The sequence below is a fragment of the Rhineura floridana genome, chromosome 10 (genome assembly GCF_030035675.1).
Source record: "Rhineura floridana isolate rRhiFlo1 chromosome 10, rRhiFlo1.hap2, whole genome shotgun sequence".
NCBI classification, from domain to species: Eukaryota; Metazoa; Chordata; class Lepidosauria; order Squamata; family Rhineuridae; genus Rhineura; species Rhineura floridana.
The window spans coordinates 85664773-85691862 of NC_084489.1; the positions used below are offsets into that span (position 1 = coordinate 85664773).

The following is a 27090-nucleotide window of genomic DNA, read 5'->3' on the forward strand; positions in this document are numbered from 1 at the left end:
AAGCAAGGTAGCGTCCCTGGCTCCAACAGCACGAAGTGGTTTACGGTGAAACCACTGCCAAAATGAAGATTTCCCATTCCATTTTAGCAGTAGTTTCCGTGCAAACTGCTTGATAGATCTGGGGCAAGGTGAGCTCCCACCGCCCATCAGCTGATGGGCAGAGGGAGTGTGCTTTGCTCCAATATCACAAACTGTTATCATTCTCCAGGAAAGTGTGTGTGTGTGTGTGTGTGTGAACAAGTGGGTGCTGCTGTAGTAGCAGACAAGGGAAGGAAACATATAATGTTTGATCTTTCTACATTTCCATCCCAATGGTACAATTTGCTTTGAATATTGGGGGCCTGACTCAGCTACTTCCTGATGTTGAAGGTGCTCCAAAGATTCCAGGGAAACTGACTGGGGCAAACTCAAGCTACTTGCAAATGATTAAGGCCCATGATTTATGGGAAGGGAAATTCCTGACAGTTAATGACCGGCTTGGGTTGAGGGCCTGAGGCCTTTGGGAGGTTCTCAATTCTTTCATTGGATTGCCTGTTGCCAGAAAAGGCCCAACCCAAAAGAAAATACAGATCCTTTATTAGAAACTTTGGCAATATACCTGTGAAGGGTACACTGCCCTCACTTGACTGACTAAAGCTTGACTAATCTCTGGAAGACACCTCCATTTTAAGACCAGCCTACCATCCCTGAGGTCTTTGAAATGATTCACCATATCTCACAGTGCCAGTGGTTTCTCACCATTTTTTTTTACACACCCCTCCTATTAAACACAACTTTAGTGATGATTAATTGCCTGAACACCCTGCCCCCCATCCTTCTTTCATCCCAAGTTCATGATATCACAACATCCATGTCAACAGAACCAATGGGAAAGAAATGTTCTTGAAAATATTTGTGTTAGTGGGACCAACTGAAAAGGAATGTTCTAGAAAACATGTAAACCTTTGGTAGCTTCTGACACAATTTAATAAGATGGCACGAGGATAAGCAGGGCCATCCCTTATTTGCTCAGCTATGACTGGACTTTTAGAACCACTGGACCAGTTCTAACCCAAAATGTCCTTCTTTTATGATATCTCCAAGGCTGTTGACCTACTGCTTAATATCAATCCACCCAAACCATTTGTTCCCACAATCTTTACTGTCAGACACCATTATTTCCCATTTATCTCAGACACACAACCTTCAAATCACTTTCAATTCTTCTTTTTCCTTCCTCAGTCTGCCATATTCAAGATGATGCCCTCCAATTTCCCCTTCAAACATCTTCCTTCTACAAGAAGAAACCTACTCCAGAGCAGAGCTTGGCAAAGTTACTTTTTTGAACTACAACTCCCATCAGACTAATCCAGTGGCCATGTTGGCTGGGGCTGATGGGAGTTGTAGTTCAAAAAAAGTAACTTTGCCAAGCTCTGCTCCAGAGTTTGGCTGTCTCTTAGGGCTAGCCCAAGACATTTTGCTGCCTGAAACGGAGGACAAGATGGCGTGCCCTCCCATCTTCCACCAGACTGATGGAGGCTCTTGCATCAATGAGGGCAATGGGGCAGCATCTTCCACCACAGCTGTGGGAGGCACGCTAGCTTTGGAGGTGGAGAAACACACTGCTCTATCATCTAACATTTCACCACTTTCACTGCCTCGCCTCTAATCTGCCTCCTGAGGTAGCCACCTCCCCTTACCTAATGGTAGAGCAGGTCTTGCTATCTTTTGTTGTAGTTGTTAAAATGTGTATGCTGCTTTTCCATATAAAACATGCTCAAAGCGCCACACAGCAGAACAAAAATACAAACCACTACATGAGTAGCAACCAAATGCTAAATCATTGAAATACACAACAATCCAACAAATAACTCAGTTTGATTACATGAACATCGTAATCTCTAAAGTCATAATAAACCAAACTATCAATCCATTAAAACATATAAATTAATGACAAACATAATGAGCATTCCAGTATAAAAATACAGGAAGATTTTTGCCACCTGAGCTCAAATGTTATAACTTCTGCTGCTGTCGCCCCCAGAGAAAGGTTCGCAACGGCACCTCCTTTTACCCCTGTCCCAAATGCCAGCCAGAGACCTCCCCCAAGGAAGTGCCCGGAGCTGGCTCAAGTGTTGCTGTTCTGGAAATCAAGGTTAGCATCATCTCCCTTCACCACCTGGAAAAGTCCCACAGCATTTGTTCTGGGGACAACATTGCATCTTCACATTGGTAAAGTCTCCTATTGAACATTTATTTATTTATTTATTTACATTTTTAGACCGCCCTATAGCATTGAGCTCTCAGGGCGGTGTACAACAGAATAAAATACGTTTAAAATACGAGCAAGTGTGAATTTCTTTATACAGTTATAAAACATATTTAAGCACAAGATTAAAAGATTAAAATAAGAATTTCAATTACAAAGTTTAAGCTTAAAATGCATTTAAAATGCCTGGGCAAAGAGGTAGGTTTTTACCTGGCGCCGAAAAGATAGAAGAGAAGGCGCCAGGCGTATCTCGTCAGGGAGGGCATTCCATAATTCGGGGGCCACCACTGAGAAGGCTCTAGATCTAGTTATCGTTCTCCGGGCCTCCTTATGAGTCGGAACCCGGAGAAGAGCCTTCGCGGTCGAGCGAAGCAAACGGGTAGGCACATAGCGGGAGAGGCGTTCCACCAGGTATTGCGGTCCGATGCCGTTTAAGGCTTTATAGGTAAGAACCAACACTTTGAATCTGGCCCGGAAACATATTGGTAGCCAGTGCAGTTGGGCCAGAATAGGTGTTATATGGTCAAATTTCTTTGTCCCAGTAAGAACTCTGGCCGCAGCATTCTGCACTAGCTGAAGTTTCCGAACCGTCTTCAAAGGTAGCCCTACGTAGAGTGCATTACAGTAGTCCAATCTAGAGGTTACCAGAGCATGGATAACTGAGGCGAGATTCTCCCTGTCCAGATAGGGTCGTAGTTGGGCTACCAGCCGAAGCTGGTAGAACGCATTCCGTGCCACCGAGGCTACCTGAGCCTCAAGTGACAGGAGCGGATCTAATAAAATCCCCAAACTACAGACCTGCTCCTTTAGGGGGAGTGTAACCCTATCTAGGGCAGGTCGGACATCAGCCATCCGGGCAGAGAGCCCCCCAACCAACAGCATCTCAGTCTTGTCAGGATTGAGCTTCAGTTTACTGGCTCTCATCCAGTCCATTATCACGGCCAGGCAGCGGTTTAATACATCAACAGCCTCACCTGAAGAAGATGAAAAGGAGAAGTAGAGTTGCGTATCATCAGCATATTGCTGGAAACGCACTCCAAATCTCCTAATGACCTCGCCCAGCGGCTTCATATAGATATTAAAGAGCATGGGGGACAGAACTGAGCCCTGCGGGACCCCATACTGGAGTACCCAGGGACTCGAGCAATGCTCCCCAAGCACCACCTTCTGGAGACGACCCTCAAGATAGGAGCACAGCCACTGCCAAGCAGTGCCTCCAACTCCCAAATCCGAGAGTCGCTCCAAAAGAATACCATGGTCGATGGTATCAAAAGCTGCTGAGAGATCAAGGAGAACCAACAAAGTTACACTCCCTCTGTCTTTCTTCCGACAGAGGTCATCATACAGGGCGACCAAGGCCGTTTCTGTACCAAACCCCGGCCGAAAGCCCGATTGAAATGGATCCAGATAATCAGTTTCATCCAAGAGAGCCTGGAGTTGGCGAGCGACCACGCGCTCTAAAACCAACTTGTTGCTGTTAAAGGTAATTTGTCCCTGTGGAAGACCTGCTTCTATATGATAGATCAGGTAGGCTTCCAGATATTGTTCACAATTAAACAAATAAATGACTCCAGGTTTTAGCCACATCTAGATTACATCTAGATATTTAAAATAAAAGAATCCTAAAATAGAATTTTAATTAAAGCTGAAATCTTACTTACTTTGATGTAAATCATATTGAAATCAGTTTAACTACAGAGTCATATATTTAATGTTTGAGCATTAATTGGGAACACAGAGATGTTCTCAGAATTATGATTATCATGCTGAGCATTTATACAGTTCTTACAACAACCCAGTAAGGCAGGTCAGAGTTATTACTCTAGTGTTGCAGGCGTGGGAGGGAGGATGCTAAGGGAGAATGGCTTCTTCACCAGGGTCACCTGATGACTTTATGGCTGAAGTAAGGTTGTCATCACCATGGACTGCCAGGCTTAACCACTCCATAGCATAGTCACTATGTTGGCTGGGGCTGACGGGAGTTTATTTATTTATTTATATTTGATTTATATCCCGCCCTTCCTCCCAGCAGGAGCCCAGGGCGGCAAACAAAGCACTTAAAAACACTTTAAAACATCATAAAAACAAAGACTTTAAAATACATTAAAACAAAACATCTTTAAAAACATTTTTTAAAAGCTTTCAAGACGTCTTAAAAAAAGGTTAAAAACATATTGCTTTTTTAAAAAGTTTAAAAACATATTAAAAAGCAATTCCAACACAGACGCAAACTGGGATAAGGTCCCATTCCGCTACTGACCGAACATAGACGACCATAGGTTAAGCACAACTGCTGCATCATGTACCTTGAAGCTATATCACCTTTTCTTTTTCTGTTTTGATAGCTTACAAGTCTCAGCAAAAGCTTCTCATTATGAAGTGGGTAGCACTAGTGATGACCCATGACAGAAGTGCATAAAATTATGCATGGGATGGATATAGAAATGTTTTTCTCCCTCTCTCAGAACGGGGTCATCCAATGAAGCTGAATGTTGGAAGATTCAGGACAGACTACTTCACACAGCACATAGTTATTACACTATGGAATTTGCTCCCACAAGTAATAGTGATGATGGCCACCAACGTGGTCGGCTTTAAAAGAGAATTAGGCAAATTTATGGAAGACAAAGGCTATCAGTGGCTACCAGCCATCATGGCTATGTTCTACCTCCACTTTTGGAGGCGACATGCCTCCAAACACCACTTGCTAGAAACCGCAGGAGGAGGGAGCACTGTTGTGCTCCGGTCCTGCTTGCGCAGGGCTTGGAAAAGTTACTTTTTTTGAACTACAACTCCCATCAGCCCAATCCAGTGGCCATGAAGGCTGGGGCTGATGGGAGTTGTAGTTCAAAAAAGTAACTTTTCCAAGCTCTGTGCTTGTGGGCTACCTGTAGGCATCTGGTTGGCCACTGTGAGAAGCCCACAAGCCAGATGTTAGGGCAATAGCACTCTCCCCCTCTTTCCCCCCAGAGACTGGTATTCCTGCTGGATGAGACGAAAGGTCCATTTAGACTTACATCCTGCCTCTCACAGTGGTAGGCCAGATGCTACTAGGACGTTCACAAGCAGAGCGTGAAGGTTATAAACTCTTGCTCCACAGCAATGGGCACTCAGAGAGTCCCATAGTCACCGTGACTGATAGCCAATGATTGACTGACTGTCCTTTGGGATTGAAAAAAACCGTGGAAAGTTTCTACTGCATCCACTTTTCTCTGAAAGTTCTCATTTGATATGGTAGCATGAAACCAATCAACACAGGCGCCTAAGAACAGTCCTGCTACATCAGGCCAGTGGCCCATCTAGTCCAACATCCTGTTCTCACAGGTGCCTCTGGGAAGCCCACAAGCATGAAATGGTATGTGAGTTGCTTTCAACCTTCTACCATTGAGGGACCTCTCCCGGATGTACCTGCCTGCTTAGGAAACCCATGTATACCTGACACGCTGCCTCCTCATGAGTGTTGCAAAACATTCTTGGAAAGCATCCGAGGGTGCACACTCTGTTCTGTTCTGACCAGGCCCATTGGGTCACTTCTGCATGATGTGTCTGCAAACATTCCCAACATTCCTTCTGCCATTGTGCATTGTAGGGGAAGAGGATGGTGATGGCTGAATGGTCCTCTTGTCCACCACTTGTCCACCGTTACTGGCCTCATTCAAGATCCTTGAAGCGTCCCCAGAACACACGTTGAACATCAGTGCTGTAGGCCCAAAGGTGACATGTTCATAAGTCTTGAGTCTCCCATTACGACTTTCTGATGTGCCTGGTACGCATCTGATGTATGTGTTCTGAGGGCCAGCCTGGACACCTATGTGTGGCGGACACGTACGACCTTCCCTCCCTCCTCTCACACAGGCAATGACACAAGGCCACAAAAAGGGAAGCTGTTTTCCTCAAAGGTGGCAGGAGCGTTAGATGCTAATCAACAAGCGTCATCCCAAAGAGCCAAAAGGATATTGGCTCCCTCTCAACAAAGCTTCTAATCCCATTGGGTGCGACCTTTGACACTATTAGGGGTTGCAGTGACCCTAATCCAATCAGATTGATTAACTGGGACAGAGACTCCATGCGCTGACCCCCTTCTGTCCTCTCCGCTTTAGGCCAGGCCAAACAGTAGGAGGGACTGGGTTGCATTTACACCACAATAGCCCGAGAACTGGTTCCTTTCCCCGGGTGACTTCAACACCAGTCACTGGGTCCACTCTTCAATAGTTCATTAAAAAGATGCTTCTCCACAATGACTCTTGGCCATTTCTCAGTCCGTCTGGCAGGTTTAGAGCTCCGGCCGGTGTTTAGCGGAGCGAGAGGAGGCGAGCTGGGAGGGGCTGGAACAAGGGGAAACAGAGGGGCAAGGGGGGGAGAAGGCTTCCCTTTTGAAACATTTAAATGAATGGGCTGGGAAGGGGTGAAAAGAAGGGGCGTTTAAAGACTTGGTGGGTAATTTACTTGGAGTGGAAAGGGGAGGGTTAGGGAAAAGGAAACGTTTTTATTCTGGGTTAATTATCTGCTGTGAGGAGGACTTTTAAAGGGCTCTGGAGTTTTTGGAGAGAAGGAATTTTCCAATAAAAGCTGCTTTAGGAGATCAGTGGCCATTTGAAAACACTGAAGCAGTTGGCATCTTGTAAATGGGGGGACGAGGGGATTTAATTGAACAATGAGTCTCTCTCTCTCTCTCTCTCTCTCTCAGATGACGAAGACTGCTGGGCTAGTGTGAGTGGCTGAGGGCAGCTTTGGATGTCTCTCTGGAAGTTGCAGCTGAGGGAGTGTGAGTAACCCTGGCTTCCGCTGCTGGTTTTGGGTCTGTCATTAAGGGGAAGACACATATATACATCCCCTGCGCCAAGATGCATGAGCTGTAAGGGATGGGTGAATCTGTCGATTCTGGCTTCCCCCAGTTCTTTATTGTTCCAGTCTTAAGTTCAGTTCTCCACACTGCCAAATCAGTTTGTGATTTTTTTTAAAAAAAAAAGTCCTCATGAAAATTCATCCTCATTTTAGTGTGAATTTCTCTTCACATACATGCTTGCATGCCGTTTTCCCTAACACAGACGTTTGTGCAAAGCAATATCCCCTAATGTACAATGCAATTGCAAAGTGTCACATTTTTGTATGCTGTTTTTGCTAATATGCATTTATATGCACAGTTGGAGGCAAGATGCTTCTGAATACCAGTTGCTGGAAACCGCAGGAGGAGAGAGTGCTCTTGAACTCAGGTTCTCTTTGTGGGTTTCCCATGGGCATCTGGTTGGCTGCTGTGAGAACAGGATGCTGGACTAGATGGGCCACTGGCCTGATCCAGCAACTTCTTCCTATGTTCTTATGTTTTACCCTAGCTGCAGGAATTTCTGTGCACTATTTGGCTGGAGAACTGCATTGCAAAATTCAGAGATGTGTGAATTTTGCAAGATGGATATGTTTTGATTCACATATTGTTTCGGAAAGTATGGATTAAGCAAGGTTACCTTTAAATGCAAACTGAACCAGATTTCTCCCTCATCCCTATATGCTGTCCATATAAGGAAATGTACATCTTGGCATGGGGAAACTGATGCACATCTCTGCTTCCTCTTTTCTTGAGACTCAGAAGTGGCAATTGACAGCAATCAGAGAATTCCATGCTGGGGATCATTAGGAAAGGGACTGAAAATAAAACCGCTGAGCTATAATGCTGTTATATAAATCTCTACAGCGACTGCATTTGGAATGCCGTTTGCAGTTCTGGTAGCCTCACCTCAAAAACGATATTGCAGAGCTGGGAAAGGTTCAGAAAAAGGCGACCAAAACAGCCAATGTGAATAAGGGAGGGGGGAGAGAGGGTAGAGGTGTATAACAATCACAGGATTGTTGTGAGGATAAAACAAAGGGCGGGGAAAGAGCTATTCATGATGCAGCTCCTTGGAGTGCAGTGGTTAGATTGTCTGACTAGGACCTGGGAGACCCGAGTTCGAATCCCCACTCAGATGTAAAGGTCAGTGGGTGACCTTGGGCTTGTCACTATCTCTCAACCTAACCTACCTCACAGGGTTGTTGTAAGGATAAAATGGGTTGGAGGAGAACCACATTTGCAACCTTGACCTCCTTGGAGGATATAAAACATGGGATAGAACTGCAATCTATTATATATTTTGGAAAGTTATTTGTTCGCTATGCATTTGAACACCTCTTAAGATATTGTAACCACGTTTTGCATGATGGTTCCTGAGATCAATGAGCAGTTTTCCTCTATGTTTGGATACAAATGGATGCGATTTTGAATCAAGATGATCCACTGCACCAAAACTGCAATGATATTTTTTTGTTTCTTAGAATTCCTGAACAATGTAGAGTAGGAGGCTGCTAGCAATAAATCAGGATAACAGATAAATAAAATTTAAAACCACGAGCACTGAAACAGAACATAGACCTCTCCCCAAAAATCTTAAACAGTTAAAAAGGCATCAGAATAAAGTCAAAATGAAAATGAAACAAGCAGCAAAACTCAACAATAGTGCAAAGACCTTTTAAAAAGTGGTAAAAGCTAAAAAGTCTGGGAAAATCAAAGAGCCCTGCTAGATCAGACTAAAAAAGACCACAGTGAAGGTGCCAGGCAAACCCCTCTGGGGTAGCCATTCTACAGCTGTGATGTCATAGCTCCCCCATTAGCAGCTAATCGTTGGCTAATGAAGTAGGATGAGGGCGGATAACCAGGACCACGCTCTGACATCACAACATGCGTAAATAATGTTAGATGCTACGGGAGGTTGCAACACTCGTAGCAGCTTGCTTTCAGTGGCAGGCAGACGCTCCTCAAGCACCTCACATAGTTTGTGCGTCCACTTTGAGGACCTGAGAAGAATCTCAGCTCCTGTGAGAGGGTTGGTGCTAGCTTTAAGCTCTGAAATCCAGCCCTTTCCTGGGCAGCTCAAGTATGCTGTTCCCCTGAGGGAGCTCTGAAGAATGTGCCTGAGATGTTTATTCCTTTCTCTCCCTCCCCGCCCTCCCCGCCGCTGTAGGTGAGCTGAAGGATAGCTCCATTCTCCCTTGAGGGACAACATTCTTCAGTTATGAAACAGTAGCCCCCCTCCGCTACCCCAGCCTCCTTGCCCTGATTTTTTGCCCAACTGGTTTGGGGGGAAATGAAGAAATGTCACTTTCCAGTGAGGGGTGAAAGGGTGGTGGACAAAAGTGTGGATTGCACAGGGGTCAGTCTCTTGTTGTGAAGGCAACTGAGCACCCCCCCCCCAGCAAGTCATAATTGCGCTCAGCCTAACCTGCTATACAGGGTTGTTGTTAGAATGACAAAGTGGGATGTGTTGTAAAACCATCTCCCTCAGGCCAATATTTGCCCCTTTCCTGTCACAGGGGAAGATTTTTAGAAAACAATTCTGGGGGAGCCTTCAGTCTTGCAGTACTCAGATCCCCCCCCACAAACACACCCTCCCTCAGAATAGCATTGAGCACTATAGGTCCTACTAAAATGTATAAGGATGATTCTTTTTTCTCTCCCAGTGAGGCCCTGGCCAAACCCAGTCCAGTCCACTATGGTGCCAGTGTGGTGCAGTGGTTAGAGTGTTAGCAGATCTCTGTTCCCCTCACGGAGCTACACTTCGAACAAACAGTCAGTCCCTCTTTCCAGAGAACTCTGGGAATTGTAGCTCTCTGAGGGGAATAGGGGTCTCATAGTCATTAATGTGGATTTAATTAGGGTTAGATGGACACCTACTTTCTACCCCCATGGTAGAAATTTAAAACCATTCAGAAAGTTGATTTATCTGGTGCTTAGATGGCACCATTACACCAAAATGTTCTTTACTGGGATATCTGAAAGACACAGTAAATGAAGAGGATTTGGAACTTGCAACAATTATGCAGATAAGATCACTTCAGCCAGACGAGTCATAGCAAGAAATTGGAGATCAGACAAACCAGCTGATATCTTGGAATGGTATAAAAATGTATGGGATATAGCGTTGTTGACAAAACGTACATAGTATAAAGGAGATGCGCACCAAGCAAATCCTCTGAAAAATGGAGTCTGGCTGTTAATTACTGGAATGTAAAATTTCAAGACAATGTCTAACCTCATGTATTATTTTTGCTTATACAATTTGACATCCTTTTAAAAACAGAATAGTAACCAAGAATACTTAATAAGTGCGTGCACAGCTCTTTAAACCATAATTGAACAAAGAAGCTCACAACTGGGGACCTGGCAGTATGCTCTGCATGCAAAAGGTGGTCCTGTCTATGAGTTGTGCAGGAACCCAGAGGACGGCCTTCTTGGCGGTGGCTCCCAAGTTATGAAACACCCTCCCCTTGAAAGCACATGTGGGTGCAATATTAGTGAACTTTCATTGGTTGCTGAAAGCCTATTTGTTTTTAAAAGCCTTTGGAGGTTGACTCTGATTTTTCTCCTATCTGGTCTCTCTTGACCTGTTGTGAAAGGGCATGAAATTGTTATGGAGTATTATGTGTGCTTTCTCTATTGTGATATTTGTTGTTGTTGTTATATACCTTCAAGTCAATTATGACTTATGGCGACCCTGTGAATCAGCGACCTCCAAGAGCATCTGTTGTGAACCACCCTGTTCAGAGCTTGTAAGTTCAGGTCTGTGGTTTCCTTTATGGAATCAATCCATCCCTTGTTTGGCCTTCCTCTTTTTCTACTGTTTTCCCCAGCATTATTGTCTTTTCTAGTGAATCATGTCTTCTCATTATGTGTCCAAAGCATTATAACCTCAGTTTCATCATTTTAGCTTCTAGTGATAGTTCTGGTTTAATTTGATCTAACACCCAATTATTTGTCTTTTTCGCAGTCCATGGTATGCGCAAAGCTCTCCTTCAACACCACATTTCAAATGAGTTGATTTTTCTCTTACCCGCTTTTTTCACTGTCCAACTTTCACATATGTACATGCAGACTGGGAATACCTTGGTCTAAATGATCCTGACTTTAGTGTTCAGTGGAATGTATGTGTGATCCACATACATCACATGTATGGATTGGCTCAAGAACAAGGGAGCTGCACCCACTGAGCTATAGCCCTTCCCTAGATCTTATCTAGGGAATTTACCAGGGATCTCCTTGTGTTTTGGGGTGCACCATGGCTAGGGCACTCTGCAGGGTACAGTCAGTTGGTGGCATGGATGCATAATTTGGGGGTTGTTTAGGGCTTATTTTCAGATCCAGAGATGTCCAGACTAGCTCAGTTCCTTGACTGCAACTGAAGCTTTGAATCAAACAGAGAACTAGGGATTGCCAAAAGGAAAATGAGGTGCACCCACTTTATAGCCTGATTCGTTCCACCCAAGAAGGAAGGAAGGCCTTTCCCTACACTGTTAGTGAGAATACCGTCTTTCACGCCCCCAAGGGTGAACTTAGAAGGTCAACCATACAAATCACCACCCAGAAGGGTCTCTGTTAAACATATTCTGGAGGTCACCTTGCACTTCTGATGGGAGGTCAATTGGTGTTTGTTCTGGCATTAAACTAATCTTAACAGCAATGTCAGTCCCTTGGGGAAGAGTGTAGGGCTGCTAACTATTTCAATAATTGCATCCTGAAAGGCTTATGTTCAGTCCAGCAAAGCCACGACTGTGTTTATGGTGGAGGAAGCTTCACTCCAAAGGTGGCTACTTCTTGTGCGGGACTCTGGCTTCTGACCTCAGTGGAGGTCAAGTGCAAAAAAGAAATTTGGGTTTGTAGAACTGAGTGTAGAATTACTGCAATGCACTCTGTGCTGTGCTTCCTCTGCACTTGGTTCAGAAGACGGAGGTTAGTGCAGAAAGCTGCAGCACGATTGCTGACAGGAGTGAGATCCCATGAGCATATTGCATCTCTGCTCAGAGATCTGCACTGGCTGCCAATTTGTAACCAGGCCAATTTTTATATACTATTGGTGTATAAAACCCTCTACAGCTTGGGACCAGTGTACTTGAAGGATCGCCTTAAAGCCATGTGTGCCCACTTGACTACTTCAATCTGCAGAACTGGCACTTTTACAAGTGCCATATAATGTTTGGTTCACATCTGCAAGGAGTTGATCCTTCAGTATCGCAGGAGGTCTGTTCCACACAACACAGGAATTGGGCCTTTACGGTTGTGGTGGCACCTACCCTTTGGAATTCCCTCTCCTTAAGTATTAAACAGGCGCCATACCTGTTGTTTTTATCGGCGCCTGCTGAAGGCCTTCCTCTTTCAACAAGACTTTTAAGTAGAGACCTCATCCCAGTCTGCATCTGTGTTGGAATTGTTTTAAAGATGCTTTTAAATATTTTTTAAAAAGATGTTTTTACATATGTTTTTAGTGTTGTTTGTTTGCTACCCTGGGCTCCTTCTGGGAGGAAGGGCAGGATATAAATTTAAATAACAACAACAACAAACAACAACAATCATCTCAGCACCTACACTTTGGAACTCCCTGCTCATTGATATTAGGTACATGCCTTCACTGTCGTGTTTTAAGCACCTGGTAAAACCTTTTTTTGGTTAAGGAATATTACCCAGATGTGCAAACTTAATATGTGTTTTAATATGCTATTTTTATCTATCTATCTATCTATCTATCTATCTATCTATCTATCTATCTATCTATCTATCTATCTATCTATCTGTCTGTCTGTCTGTCTGTCTGTCTGTCTGTCTGTCTGTCTGTCTAAAACTGCTGATTGTGTTTTGAAAAAAATAGGTTAACTTGTTTTTAACATCTGGTCTTATTGGTAATTTTAATGTATTTTTTATATAAACTAAACAAAGGTTTTGATGATTAAGCAATAGGTGCATTCTCTTAAAATAAATAAAATGCTGACATAAGGAGATCTAAGGCCTATTTCACATATCGGGCATCTACAAGCCCGGTTTTACCATGCTGCACGTTTGTGAGAACCAATCCTGGTTCCCCAACAAGCATCTGTCTCTCAGAGGTGGGGTACCTTTTTCACACCGAGGACCACATTCCTTTGTGGACAACCTTCTGGAGGCCACAAGCCAATGACAGACATGACCAGTAGATGGGCAGAGCAACAGATGTGAACTTAATTTGTACAGTAGGCTACAATCCAGCCACACAAATATCAGAGGTTTCTACACATCTTCACCAGCCTCCATCCAGGCATGCAAGAGGCATTGATCACAGTTCAAAGCAAAAAGGCAAAAATACTCAAGGAGGATACTGAGCAAGGGCAGTGAGGGTGTGTGGCCTGGGGAGGGGGTGTGGCTTGGCGACATTCCCAGTGGACTGATGGAGAGGCCTGGAGGATTGCCCCCAGACCTAAAGGTCTCCACTCCAGGTTTAGTAGGAGGTACCTTCCTTAAGGGAAAAACAACGCATGACAAAATATTTTGGAAATGGAAATGGACTTTCGGTAGGGTGTTAAATTTGATCCTGAAGTATCATTTTTAGAATTTACTTTTTTGGGGCAGGTGGTTTCATGTAAGATCTAAAGATGATGCACAGAACTGGAGCCCAACAGATTTGGCTCACTGTTTTCAAATTCATTGAGACAACCCAGCCTCCTACTTTGTGTTTTTGCCCCTGAATCCCATAGGTCCCTCCATCTGAATCCTCTGTGTATCCAGCCTTCCTCTCTCCCCAGTATCTCTGCTTTGCCACATCCTCCCTGCCAAATGCACACAGACATTCTTTAGCCAATGCCCTCTGGTAGGCTTTCCTCCCATCCAAGCTGATCTTACATTTCCATCACCGAATCTGAACTTTGCCAAATGTCTCTAGCTGTCAGCTTTCATCAACACAGTGAGAATGTTGGTGAACATTCCATGACATCACCCAAACTCAGCCAAAGCCAGTCTTTGCATGTATGTGCACAGTGATGATAGCCATTCTGTCCTCTGAACAAGAAAGAGGTCTGCCCTTGAGCATCTGCCCATTGCGAATGCTCTCCCCAGGTCCCCTCCCATAATGTCCATCTCTACTGGTACCACAGCCTGACCACTGCCATCTTGGAAATTCTCCTAATACAGTGGAGCATAATTGAAACCACAAGCACAGTCCAGTGGAGACTGGTGGCTCCAATGTCAATGGGGCAGTGAATCCGCTCTGGGGTTTAGTCTGAACTTTCAAGGAGCTGTCCAAGGAGCTTTGGTGATTGCTGCTTTCAGCATGTTGGACAGCTCCTCAAAAGTTTGGACTAAAACCCAGAGCAGATTCACTGCCCCATTGACACTGGAGCCACCAATCTCCACTGGCACAGTCTGACTCCCCAGACAGTCACAGAAACCCCCAACAACAACAATTGTCCATGTCTCAAGAGGTTTCGTCTACTAGCCTCTTGCCTCCCTCTTCCATTTTCTCTTGTTGTTCATCTCCGTCATTCATTTCACAAAACGGCGTACTCACCTTTATCCAACACTGGCCCAAAGATAGCCAAGCTGTCGTTGATGGTAGTACAGTTCCACCTCCTCCCACGGAACTGGTGCTGGCATTCCTGAATGCCAATCTTCACCCCTTCGGCTACACTGGGCATGATCTCCACATAGTTCCGACAGAACCGCAGTTGCTTGGGCACCAGACCAGGGATGCTACCACACAGGATGGGCTGCGTCCCCAAGGAGGAATATTGATGGCCAATCGCCAAAGACCTAGAAAAAGAGGAAGTACATCATGGTCATCCCATTCTCAAGAGAAGTCGCCATTTGACCAACAAAGAACCAAACCCTTTCCCCAAGCCCATTTCTCATGTCAAATCTGTCTATACAAATCTGAGATTTCTCAGAGGCAACCGCTGGAGATGGTTGGTCTACTCTACCTGGTAGAGCAGGGGTGGCTAACTTGTGGTCCTTCAGTTGTTGCTGGGCTCCAACCCTCATCAATTGTCCCCTTCCAGCCAGAATGACTAATAGTCAAGGATGATGGGAGTTGTAGTCCTACAACATCTGCAGGGCCACAGGTTAGCTACCCCTGTGGTAGAACAATGGTTTTTTTGAGCTTAAAAATCCCTGTTCATATTTGTGGCGCATCTTTGTTATACAATACTTTGAGAGCACCTTTGGAACCACCTCCAAACTGCCTTGGAAAATTCCTTCGCTATGTCTTGACAATTGCTTTATATTCTATTTATTGTTTGTATAAACTGCTTTGAAGCTTTTATGGCTAAGCAGGATACAAATTCTGTGAAATAAAAATGAAATAAAGAGGATTTGATGTACACTTTTTGATTAAGCAGTTTATACATCTTTCTAAATAAATAAATAAATTGAGGCCCTCTCAGGCATTGTGAGTGGACATGGGAGAGAGGGGCCTCTCTCAGGTGTGGCCCCCAGTTTGTGGAATAACTTGCCAAAGAAGGTCCAGTTGTTTCTCTCTTTGCCTGCTTTTTGCTGGGCAGCAAAGACTGTTTTATTCGCATGAACAATTATTTAATCTAGCCTCTCTTATGATATTTTAACTGCTTTTTAAAAAACCCTGTTTTGTCATGGTTGATCTGTTCTTACCATTTGTCTTTGTGAACTTTAGTCATCAGTGTTTTATTGCAAGACACCTGATGAACACTTCAGTGTAGAAAGGTGACATATAAATGACTGAAATACAGTCACAGCCTCTGAAGTCACTGCACTGTTGGTTTATGCATTCATGTAGTGAGTCACAGGTCGACACGAGTTCAATGAGAATTATCAGCCAACCCCAGACAAAACCAGTGGGTTTCGACTCTCCTCTTTTTAATCTAAGAATTTATGATCATGTAAATTGTGGGTGGGGAACCTTAGTCTTGTGGGCCTAATTTGGACCAGCAGGCCTCCCCATTTGGCCTGTGAGGCTGTTTTGGCCATCTTATGCCCTTTGTGATGTCAGGTGGGGAGGCAGGTAAAGACCTAGCTTAGTCAAAAAGTGTGTGGGGGGGTTGCTGCACAAGACAGTGCTTTGAAAGGGTCTTCTGAAGACTCGACAACTGGTAAATTGTATACTCCACTATGCATTGCTTTCTTCTTTTCGAAGAAACCAAGGACCTGTTCACATGTAATAAAAGCCCACAATTAGTGATTCTAAGAATGAGCCTGCCCTCTCCTCCTCTGCATGTGAGGGAAGATCAAAATGTCTGGTTGTGCTTTAGAACTAATCACGGTTCCATGTTATACCCCAATTCAGGTCACAGTGGTCTATTACAACTGGGGTTAATGAACAGACTGGGATCTCAGACAACCATTTGATTCTGGTTAGAGTCACTATAGTTGGAACAAACCATGGTTCCCTAAATTCTGATGAAATGAGGATCTCTGGCTAGCTCAGAAGACAAAGAGGAAGCTTTCAGTCTCCTTGTATGCCGAGGAGAAGGGGGGGAAGGAGAAAAATGAGCCTGAGGCTTGTGCTTAAAGTGGTTACGTGTGGTTTGTTTTTATGTCTGAATGAGGCTTAAGCATGGCTTTTTGACAATCCCAGAATTGACTGCTTCACTGTCCTGTCTCAAAATTTGCTCATTTCTGTTCCATATCTGCCAAGGTGCATGCAGATGCATGGATGCACTTTCACGCATACAGCATTAATTAAGAAAATGAGGCTGAAATTCTGGGAGCAGGAGTTTTGTGGGTACAGGAAATGGACAAACATGAGCAGCAGGGCAAATCTGAGCTCATGAGAGTTTGAGCCACACATGGGGGGGACCTGTGGCCCCCATCTCATTTTATGTGGCCCCTAATGCTTCCTGAAGCTGCCTCGTTCTGCCATTCCATCAGAGTTTCTTCCTTCCTGTTCGTTTCCTTATTTTTTCTAATTCTAAAAGTGTCCTTCTTTCTATGTAGTTTGAGAACAACTAGAAGGGCTAAAGTTTTATTTGATTTAAAAATTATAGTTCCCCCACCCCCGGTTACATGGCTAGGGAAAAATACTCCCTCCCCAGGTGTCTGATAACACATGTGTAGCACACTAAAGTCAGAAAGGTATTACTTTCACTTGCTTTTAACAACTGTAGCTGGATTGGTCTATTGAAAAATTCTGCTGTATACTTCTTTGAGAGTAATCCCATGAAGCCCAGTATGGTTTCTGAGTAGATCTTCATAGGACTGGGAATTCTCATCTGAGCTAACCATGTTAAAAACTGAACCAGGGAGGTCTTCATTCCAGATTAAGTAATCCAGAACACTTTTGTATCTGGCTCCACCCATTATTGGCTTTGGCTCCTCCTCATGCCAGCATGTGGCCCCTGATGGGTTATTCTAAAGGGGCTGCGGCCCTTGACAGGAAAAAAAAATATTTCCCACCCCTGGTTTAAGCAGTGAATTTTCATAGCAAGTTGCTCATGTTAAAGAGTGTGTTTGAACAGTGTATGATTTTAAGGATAATTTTTTAAACATTTTGATTGTTATTGATGGCTGCAGCAAAAACAAATTAAACAAGCAAAAATGATCAGGAATGTGTTGGTGCGGACACACCTTTGGACAGGTAGATTTCCTATTTTTCACCCACCATTCTGAAAGGAACTTGACTGGCTAATGAGTAATGAGCTGATAAGTGATTTATTTTTCAAAGAAATAGAGAATGGGGGAAATGATGACACTTTGGGGAGTTGTATATGCAAGGTCTGGCATTTCCTCGCTGCAGTCAGCATTCTTCCATTGGAAATCACCTAGACAAGCCTGGAGCAATTCATGGAGCTAGCTGGCGAGTCAACATGAGTTAGTTTTTTCAGGGAAAGGTTGGCATGTTTGAAATCATTCTTCAATGTGCCTGCAGACCCTAACTTACCAAAACTCTGTGTCATGGACCAAGACCCCCCCCCCTCTCCAGAGGAGGGCTCCGAAGACTCAGTGGACAGAGAAGACAGTAGTCCTGAATCATTGAAGGACAGTATGGTGTGGTGGTTAGACTCTCTAGCTGAGTTAGCACCACACATTTCAAGCACATTTTCCTCCCAAAGAATCCTGGGAACTGTAGTTTGTTAAGGGTGCTGGGAATTGTAGGTCTGTTAGTGGTAAACTACAGTTCCTAGGATTCTTTGCCAGGGGTGGGGAGATGTGCTTTAAATGTATAGCGTGCCCCCAGCCTATGACTGAAAAGAGCCAGGTTTATACTTTCCTCTTTCAACAAGCCTTTTAAGTTGAGACCTATCCCAGTCTGCGTCTGTGTTAGAATGGCTTTTAATATGTTTTCTTTAATAATATGTTTTAACCCTTTTTTTTAAAAAAAAGATGTTTTTAAAGTTTTAAAAAATGTTTTTAACTTGTTTAAATGTATTTTAAGGTCTTTTTATGATGTTTTAAAGTGTTTTTAGCATTTCTGTTTGCCGCCCTGGGCTTCTGCTGGGACGAAGGGCGGGATATAAATCAAATAATAAATAAATAAATAATATCCACACACAGCTATGCTTCTCATTGTGTGACCTTGGACCAATCATTCTCTCTTAGCCTAACCTCCCTTGCAGGGTTGTTGTGAGAACAAAATAGGGCAGCCATATACGCTGCTTTGAGCTCACTGGAGGAAAAGTGGCTAGAAATGAAAGAAATACGTATGTAAGTCCCACTAGAAATGTCCACTGATCAGAAGTCCCAAGGGACAATGAGACCTCTATCCTAAGGAGATACTGCTACCCCCTTTCCCTCTCTCCACCCCCACCCCCAAGCCATCTGCAGCCAAGGAAGGCACTCCACCAAACTCAGGGGCCATAAGCACCCCAGCCCCACTGCAGTGGGGGTGTCAGATAAGCAGTCAGCACCTGGGGGGGGGCTATTGGCAACAGGTAAGGGGTGGGGGACCTGTTGCCCTGTTATGCCCTGCTAATCATGTTATTTGTTATTTAATTTTTGTACAATAATAATAAAACAGTATGCCAAGAGTGCTGCCGTAACACAGTACTGCCCCTTTAACTCTGGAGCAGGTTCCCTCCAGGGCAATGAGAGTCCACATGCACAGAAACGTACATCTTTCCCACCCTATGTCAACTTGAAGCCAGCCTCAGACCACCGGGGGGGGGGGTAACACTCCAAGCTCCCTGCTTCTCAGTGATTCTAGCATCTGGCCTGTTCTTACATCCAGGTCTCCAAACAGCTCTCCGTGGTCCTTACTAGTTGCTCGATAATCTAGGGGTAGAGAGCTTTTCTTCACCCGAAGGGCCGCTGTCCCTTCTGGACAACCTTCCAGGGGGCCACATTCCAATGGTGGGCAGGGCCAGAGGGAAAAGTGGGAGGAGCAATGAATGTGAATTTCATCCGTGTAGAGTGGGTTAGTTTCTACACACACTCGCACATCCTTCTCTATCCTCCCTCCCTCCAAGCAAGGAAGAAGCACAGTCAGAATCCAGTCACATTCATCCCTGCAGGCGAAAGCACTCACAGATGGTGCAAAGCAATGACCGTCAGGGGTGTGGTCTGGGATGAGGCCTGGAGGTGTAGCCGTGTGCCTGTGTGTGGTCTGGAGAGAAGGGATGGAAAAAATCTGTCGATTTCAGTTCTCTCCATTCCTTGTTTTCCCCATTTTTAATTCAGTTCTGCAGCAATTTGTGTGTTTGTTTTTCAAAAAAATCCTCATGAAAAATCTTTAGCATTATAGTGTGAATTTCTCCTACTAAACACATTTTTCTGTGCAGTTTTGATTAATGTACACATATTTGCAAGCGCTTTCTCCAAATATAATGAATTTTTGTTATGGTAATTTGCATGAATATATTCCTTTTTCTGGACGCTTTCCCCTAATATATTAATTTTTGTAAACATTGTTTAGTTGGAGAACTGCATGGCAAAATGGGGAGAAATGTGAATTCTGAAGGATGGCCATGCCCTTTTGTTTTGGAAAGGGTGAATTTGATCAATCTGGCTTTAAATGTGAACTGAATCAAATTTCTTCCCCATCCCTAAGGGGGATGAGTCCCAAGGACCAGACAGAGGTCTGGAGGGCTGCATTTAGCCCCCACACCTGAGGCTCCCCATCTCTGTGCTAACTAGCATCCTTGCCACATGTAGCCAGAAGTGCCCGGTGGCCCCAGCCTAAAATGAGAGATCTCGGGTCAAACAAAAAGTGGGTGCGCTGAACGAGCCTTTGGGTGCCTCTGTACTGTCAGCATTTTGCACAACGGATTCAATTTATGCATGAACTTTAGGCTTGGGCAATTAGAGTGGATTAGAGTGCTCTGTAGTCCTAGCACAACAAATCCATTAAAAAAAAAAAGCAGACTTCTTACGTTTTGGAAAGTGACGGTGTAGGGTGAACCAATGACTAACACAAAGATGTATAAACACCTCGTAAGCAAATCAAGATGAATCCAAGATGAACATTCACTGTCATATAACCGCCCTGTGAACAAATCAGGATGAATGCTCAATGAATACTGGACGTCGCCTAATCGCCGCTTCAGCTTTGTGCCAGCAGATGAGGATGAATGCTGAGTAGACAGGTCATCTGAAGGGGCCACATGAATTGCATGATTGGGATTTATATTTTCTCACTTTTTCGCAGAACAGCTGGGGTGGTGGGGGAGGCATGGTGCTGACCATGGCCTATGCTTGTTAATCGTTTCTCCACCATGCCATTTTTGCTGCTAAAAATACACACACACACAAGCAGCCAATAAGCAGCAAACAGCTTGAGGGGACAATTTTTAGCAGGAAAATGGCATAGAGCGAGAAAGGGTCAGCCACGCCTCAAGATCTGCAGGCAAGACTCTGCTCTGTGTTCTGCTGTTAAGTGAACTTTGTTACATGGCAATGTGAGACAGAGCCTTTTCTGTGATGGCACCTCAGTGCACAACAGGCATCAACGCTGTTATCATTCTGGAAAGAAATGTTTATAGGCATCTGTTTATTTTATCATTATATTTATCTCCCACCTTTCCTTCAAGGAATTCAGGTGGCGTACATGGTTCTTCCCCCTCCTCCTCACAGCAACCCTACAAGGTAGGTCAGGCTGAGAACAGTGAGACTCAAAGTCACCCAGTGAACTGAGTGGGGATTTGAACCCTGCTCTCTCAGATCCTAGGCCACATCTCTTATCTGCTACACCACACTGGCTCTTAAGTTGAAAGCTACCTGTTTCCTCTGGCATTTCAAATGTTGTCATAGGGGCAGGGGACTGTTTTAGCCTGCTCTGCTGTTTTGCGGTCGGCCCATTTGCATGCACTTTTAATGACCTTGTTGATTTTTAAATGTGTTTTATTCAGCTGAGCAATTTATTTTGTGCTGCATGGCCAGGTGTCAGCACTGACAAAGGGTGGGTTATAAATCTTTTAAAATTAGTAACTTCCCTCCTGCTACGGTCTAGATCCAGATCGTTCCCTCTGAGGCTATTTTAAGTTTAAAAAGAGAGAGAGGTCCCAAATCCCATAAATCATGGGATTCATGTAGAGCCTTCTGGTTTGTAGTGGGTTTCCCAGTCTTCTGAAATGTGCATGCCTCCACCATACTCTCAGAAGAAGAAGAAATAAATAAATATAACAAATTGATTTTTCACTTGCAGGCCAGAGCATGCTATATAATTGGAGGCATTGCCTTGTCAACGTAGACCGGTCAGACCTGACTCGAGACATACCTTACAGCTGTCTATGGAACCATAAATGTTCTCCTCTTGAATTTTCTCTCTCTCTTTCTCTGCTGGAGTTCAGATTCCATAGGACCCTGAGAGGCTGCCTTATGTATACAGAGTGAGACCAATGTTCCATCTAGCTCAGTACTGTCTTCGGTGATGGGCAATGGCTCTCTCATTTCAGACGGGGGAAATTCCCAGCCCTGACCTGGAGATACGGACCACATTCACACCATACATTTATTAATTCCACTGTTATTCCACTTTAACCAGTCATGGCTTCCGCCAAGGAATTCTGGGAAGTGTAGTTCATGAAGGGTGCTGAGAGGTTTTAGGAGACCCATGTTCTCACCAGGGCCAGTCCCAAAGAGCGGCCAGGTTGGGCACTGGCCGAGGGCCCCTGGAGCCATAGAGGCCCCGAGGGGCCTCTCAATAAGATGGGGGAGGAGTAGCGCTCATTTTTCATGATCTGCTGCAGAGAGTAGCTGCCGCGGATCACAGAGAGGGAGCTTCTTCTGCCTGCCCGTCTCCCCTATCTTTTGAGGCTGCACGGGCTGCGTGCGCAGGACTGTCATTAACTAAGATGGCAGCCGAGGTTTCCTAAGGGGCTGAAGCCTCCGGTGTCATCTTGGTTGATGGCAGCGATGCATGCGCATAGCAGCCCGTGCAGCTGCAAAAGGCAGAAAGATGGAGCCAGCGAACGGGTGGGTGGAAGAACCTCCCTGTGAGAGACAGACAGGTGCGTGTGCGCCTATGCGTGCGTGCATGCATGTGTGTGCGCACATGCCAGAGCCCAGGGCATGCTGGTGCCCAAGGGCCCTGGTATGTCTGGAGCCGGCCCTGCTCCTCACAGAGCTAAAATTCTCTGAGTGGTTTAACAATCAATCTCTCTTCCCAGTGGACTCTGGGAATTGCAGTCATGTGAGGGGAACAGGCGCTTCCTCACAACTCTCAGCATCCTTCACAAATTACACTTCCCAGGATTCTTTGGGGAAAACCATGACTGTTTAAAGTGGAATAATAGTGGAATAAATGTACAGTGTGAATGTGGCCAAGGATGGACAAAGGTGCCACTCTTAGTTCCTCATTTTTTCCGTCTTAAATTCAGTTCTCTCCATTTCCATAGGAGTCTGCAAATTTTTAAATGAATGAAAAAAATCCTCTTGCAAATCTATTCACTTGTGTACATTCCTCCTATACACACATCTTTGCATGTGGTTTTGGCTAATATAAACATTGCTGCCAGGCAGTAGTGTAGTGGCAAATTCAGAAGTGCAGAGTCCCTTCATGATCGTCATGCCACGCCCCCTTACAGCCACGGCCCTCACTCTCTTGCTCTCCACCATCATCTCCGCACTCCTCAGTCGTTCCCATGCGTGCCTTCTCCCACAGCAACAGACATCCCTAGGAGCCAATCAGCATGAAAAGGAAGTGTGTTAGCTACTGAGAAGTGTCTTTTCAGTGGCTGACACACCTCCTTTCATTCTGATTGCCTACAATCAGCAGGAAAGGACAAGGAAGCATGTTAGAAGACTCTTCTCAGTGGCTAACACACTCCCCTTTCATGCTGATTGGCTTGTAGACTCTGGACACGTTGGGACCCTGCTCCCAACAAAGTAAGGGATCTAAGGCTCTCTGAGACCCCAGATGACTACACTCCTGGATGCAAGGATTTTTCCCTAATATAATGCATTTTATATGTTATTTTGCCACCCTGGGCTCCTTCTAGGAGGAAGGGTGGGATATAAATAAAATAAATAAATACATTTTCACAAACATATGCTCTTTTACGTTCACTTTCTCCTAATATATCCATTGTTGTACATGTGGCTTGGTTGAAGAACTGCATTGCAAAATTTGGAGGAGTATGGATTGCGAAGGATAACCGTGTTTTAGTTCGCATATTGGCCCAAATAAGTGCAAATTGGGCAGCTTCTCATTAAAATGCAAACGAACTTGAATTTCTGCCCCATCCTTACCTGGAGACTTACCAAAGTGCCGGAGACCTTCTGCATGCAAAACAGGTGCTCTACCACAGAGTGATGCCCCTCCCCCTATAGGGACAGAGGAAGTTGCCTTCATTCGGAGCTTGGAAAAGTTACTTTTTTGAACTACAACACCCATCAGCCCCAGCCAGCATGGCCACTGGATTGGGCTGATGGGAGTTGTAGTTCAAAAAAGTAACGTTTCCAAGCTCTGAGTTAGTCCATTCATCCGTCTAGTTCAGTATTGCCTGCACTGATTCGCAGTGACTCTCCAGGGTTTCAGGCAGGAGTCTCTCCCAGACCTCCCTGGAAATGACATTGGGGATTGAACCTGGGGCCTTCTGCATGCCAGACAGATCTCTACCACTCAGCTGCGCCTCTTTCCAATTGTTTATTTTCTCATACTTGGGCTGGGGGCCTCTTTGGACAGAATCTCCCCCTACCAGTCCTGAGGGATGTAAGACTGCAGTTTGCTTCCATGCGACATCACCGTACCCTGACCAAAAACTGGAACCACAAGACAGAACCTAGCCAAACAGATCAACAAGATAATGGCAACAGGGGAGACTGTTTTGTTATGTGGGTTCCACCTGAGCCCCTACAAAAGCTTCCAGGTTAGACTTCCAGCAAGCAGGGAACTGATAGGCGACTGCTTTCTGTGCTTTGCATATCCACCAGTTCCACTCTGCAAGCCCTGAGTCTGATGGTAGCACTCAGTAGCACCTATGCTCAGAGTTTGCTCTCATTTATCACAGGTTTATCCCACATGGACTCCAAAGAGCTTAGGGTAGGGTACATGGAGCTATCCTACAGCACCCTCACAGCAACCCTGTGAGGTTGGCTAGGCTGAGGCAACCCAAACCCAGTGACCTTCGAAGCTGAAAACCAGATCTCCTTGGCCTGGGTCCATCACACCATCCGCTATACCACAATGCAGCTTCACTAGGGACGGCCTAGGAAGCCGGATTAAAAAAATAAATAAAATGTGGTTATGTTGCAAATGCAGCTTGTGCAATGTGAGCATCCCTTGAAACGTTTAGTGCCATCATAAATAATGACAATGTGTGCCAAGGTGGTATTAGTGGTTAAAGTGTTGGTTTAGGATCTGTGAGATGATAGTGATTGTTTTTACACTTTTTACCAGTCAATACTTCTAAATATGTTTTAAGTCAGAAGTAAATCCAGTTTCATGGGGCTTACTCTTAAGTAAGCGTGCTTTGCTTATTTTCGGATGAATGGCATTCAGATGTAACAAAGCGCTGACAGGTTTGTGCTTTTAAAAAAAACATGACAATTGAAAGTCAAACAATGCTTTGATGTTGATCGATGGAGGGAGTTGGATGCTTAACCCCTTTTCCCTCTGGACGTTTTAAAATAGAATAGTGGAAAGTGGAAAGGGTTAAGCACCCTCCCCCAAAGCTCCTTTGCCTGCCCTAGGATTCTAGACTGTGTTCCCAAAGGCACTTTGAGTAGTAATATGACTGAAGGCAAAAGGCTTAAGCATCTGCCTGCTGTTCCTTTGCTTAAACTGCAGTCTTCCTAGGCTGCTTTCCATTAAAACCACCACTTTGGGGGCTTCATTGCATCCATTTGCCTGTAAAGTGTAATTTGACCTTTAACTCTCCATCCAGCCACATTCCCCATCACAGAGACCTGGGAGCACTTCCAGACTGTCACAGAAGGGAATCGAAAAAGAGGAAGGCCAAACAAGAGATGGATTGATTCCATAAAGGAAGCCTCAGACCTGAACTTACAAGATTTGAACAGGGTGGTTTATAACAGATGCTATTGGAGGTCGCTGATTCATAGGGCTGCCATAAGTCATAATCGACTTGAAGACACATAACAACATAAACAAAATTCAATGTAAGAAATAAAAGACGCAATTAAAATACAATTAAAAATCAATATGAATATTTAATGCAGACATGCCATGGACCACTTGAATGAAGCTCATGGACCATCGGTGGTTCACAGACCACAGTTTGGAGACCCTTGTTCTAGCAGATCCAACATCCAGAAATACAGCAACCAGTCCCACCCACCAAATATGCAAGCATGTGTTTTCTAGGTAAGAGAAGCAGCTCCTCCCTTTTGATGCTACAGCTGAACGTCAAGAAGTCTAAAGTAATGACAACAGAAGATTCATGCAACTTTAAAGTTGACAACAAAGACACTGAACTTGTCAAGGATTATCAATACCTTGGCACAGTCGTTAACCAAAAGGGAGACAATAGTCAAGAAATCAGAAGAAGGCTAGGACTGGGGAGGGCAGCTATGAGAGAACTAGAAAAGGTCCTCAAATGCAAAGATGTATCACTGAACACTAAAGTCAGGATCATTCAGACCATGGTATTTCCAATCTCTATGTATGGATGTAAAAGTTGGACAGTGAAAAAAGCTGATAAGAGAAAAATCAACTCCTTTGAAATGTGGTGTTGGTGGAGGGCTTTGCGCATATCATGGACTGCAAAAAAGACCAATAATTAGGTGTCAGAACAAATTACAAATTAAACCAGAACTGTCACTAGAAGCTAAAATGATGAAACTGAGTTTATCATACTTTGGACACATCATGAGAAGACATGATTACTAGAAAAGACAATAATGCTGGGAAAAAAAGAAGGGAGTAGAAAAAGAGGAAGGCCAAAGAAGAGATGGATTGATTCCATAAAGGAAGCCACAGACCTGAACTTACAAGATCTGAACAGGGTGGTTCACAACAGATGCTGTTGGAGGTCGCTGATTCATAGAGTCGCCATAAGTCATAGTCGACTTGAAGGCACATAACAACAACAACAAAGCCATCAAGTTTGTCACCAGGTGAATATATAAGGGAGTTACACAGGTGAGGGGTCACCACCGAGAGGGCTCTTTGCCTGATAATGCAATCCAGCTCACCTCTGAGGGTGGGGGCCACCCAGCACAGAAAGCTAAAGTGTCTGGGGAAAAAGGTTCTAGCCAAGATCTCTTGGAGATCCAGAGTCTCTCCAGACTGGTGGGTTGGGTTTTTTTTTTGCAGGTGTATTCTGCAACATGTAATTGATGCAATAATAGCACATTAGTGGTGGATTCATACTGGTCCACACACCATTCCACTTTCTCAGCTGTGATGCTTTCCCAATGTTATCACATTATTGCCATGCGGAGGGCACTCTTGCACTATAGCACAACAAAAACGGGACCAAAAGTAAACCAGGAAGTACATTTGTGGTATAAAAAGTGACAGCAGGAAGTTATGGGACATGTGCTGATTGGAAGCGAAGCAGTCTGTCCGCCCCAAGACATGTGCAGGCACGAACAGTGTTGAAATCAGAAACCACCCCAATACCATCACAAGTACAAAACATCATGCATGCACAATAAATATGATGTCTGGAGGGGCTCCTAGACTTCCTCCTGATAGACCAGTTTTCTG

At 44.6% G+C, this 27090-nt stretch overlaps 1 protein-coding gene across 1 annotated transcript in view; it reads right to left on the minus strand.

Annotated features, from left to right (window-relative positions):
- The window catches only part of WNT3A (Wnt family member 3A), a 113759-nt gene that overhangs the window by 33301 nt on the left and 53368 nt on the right, over positions 1-27090 (minus strand). Inside the window, exon 2 of the mRNA XM_061586936.1 lies at positions 14584-14825. Within this exon, the coding sequence (XP_061442920.1) occupies positions 14584-14825 (242 nt within the window). The remainder of the gene's footprint in view (positions 1-14583; positions 14826-27090) is intronic.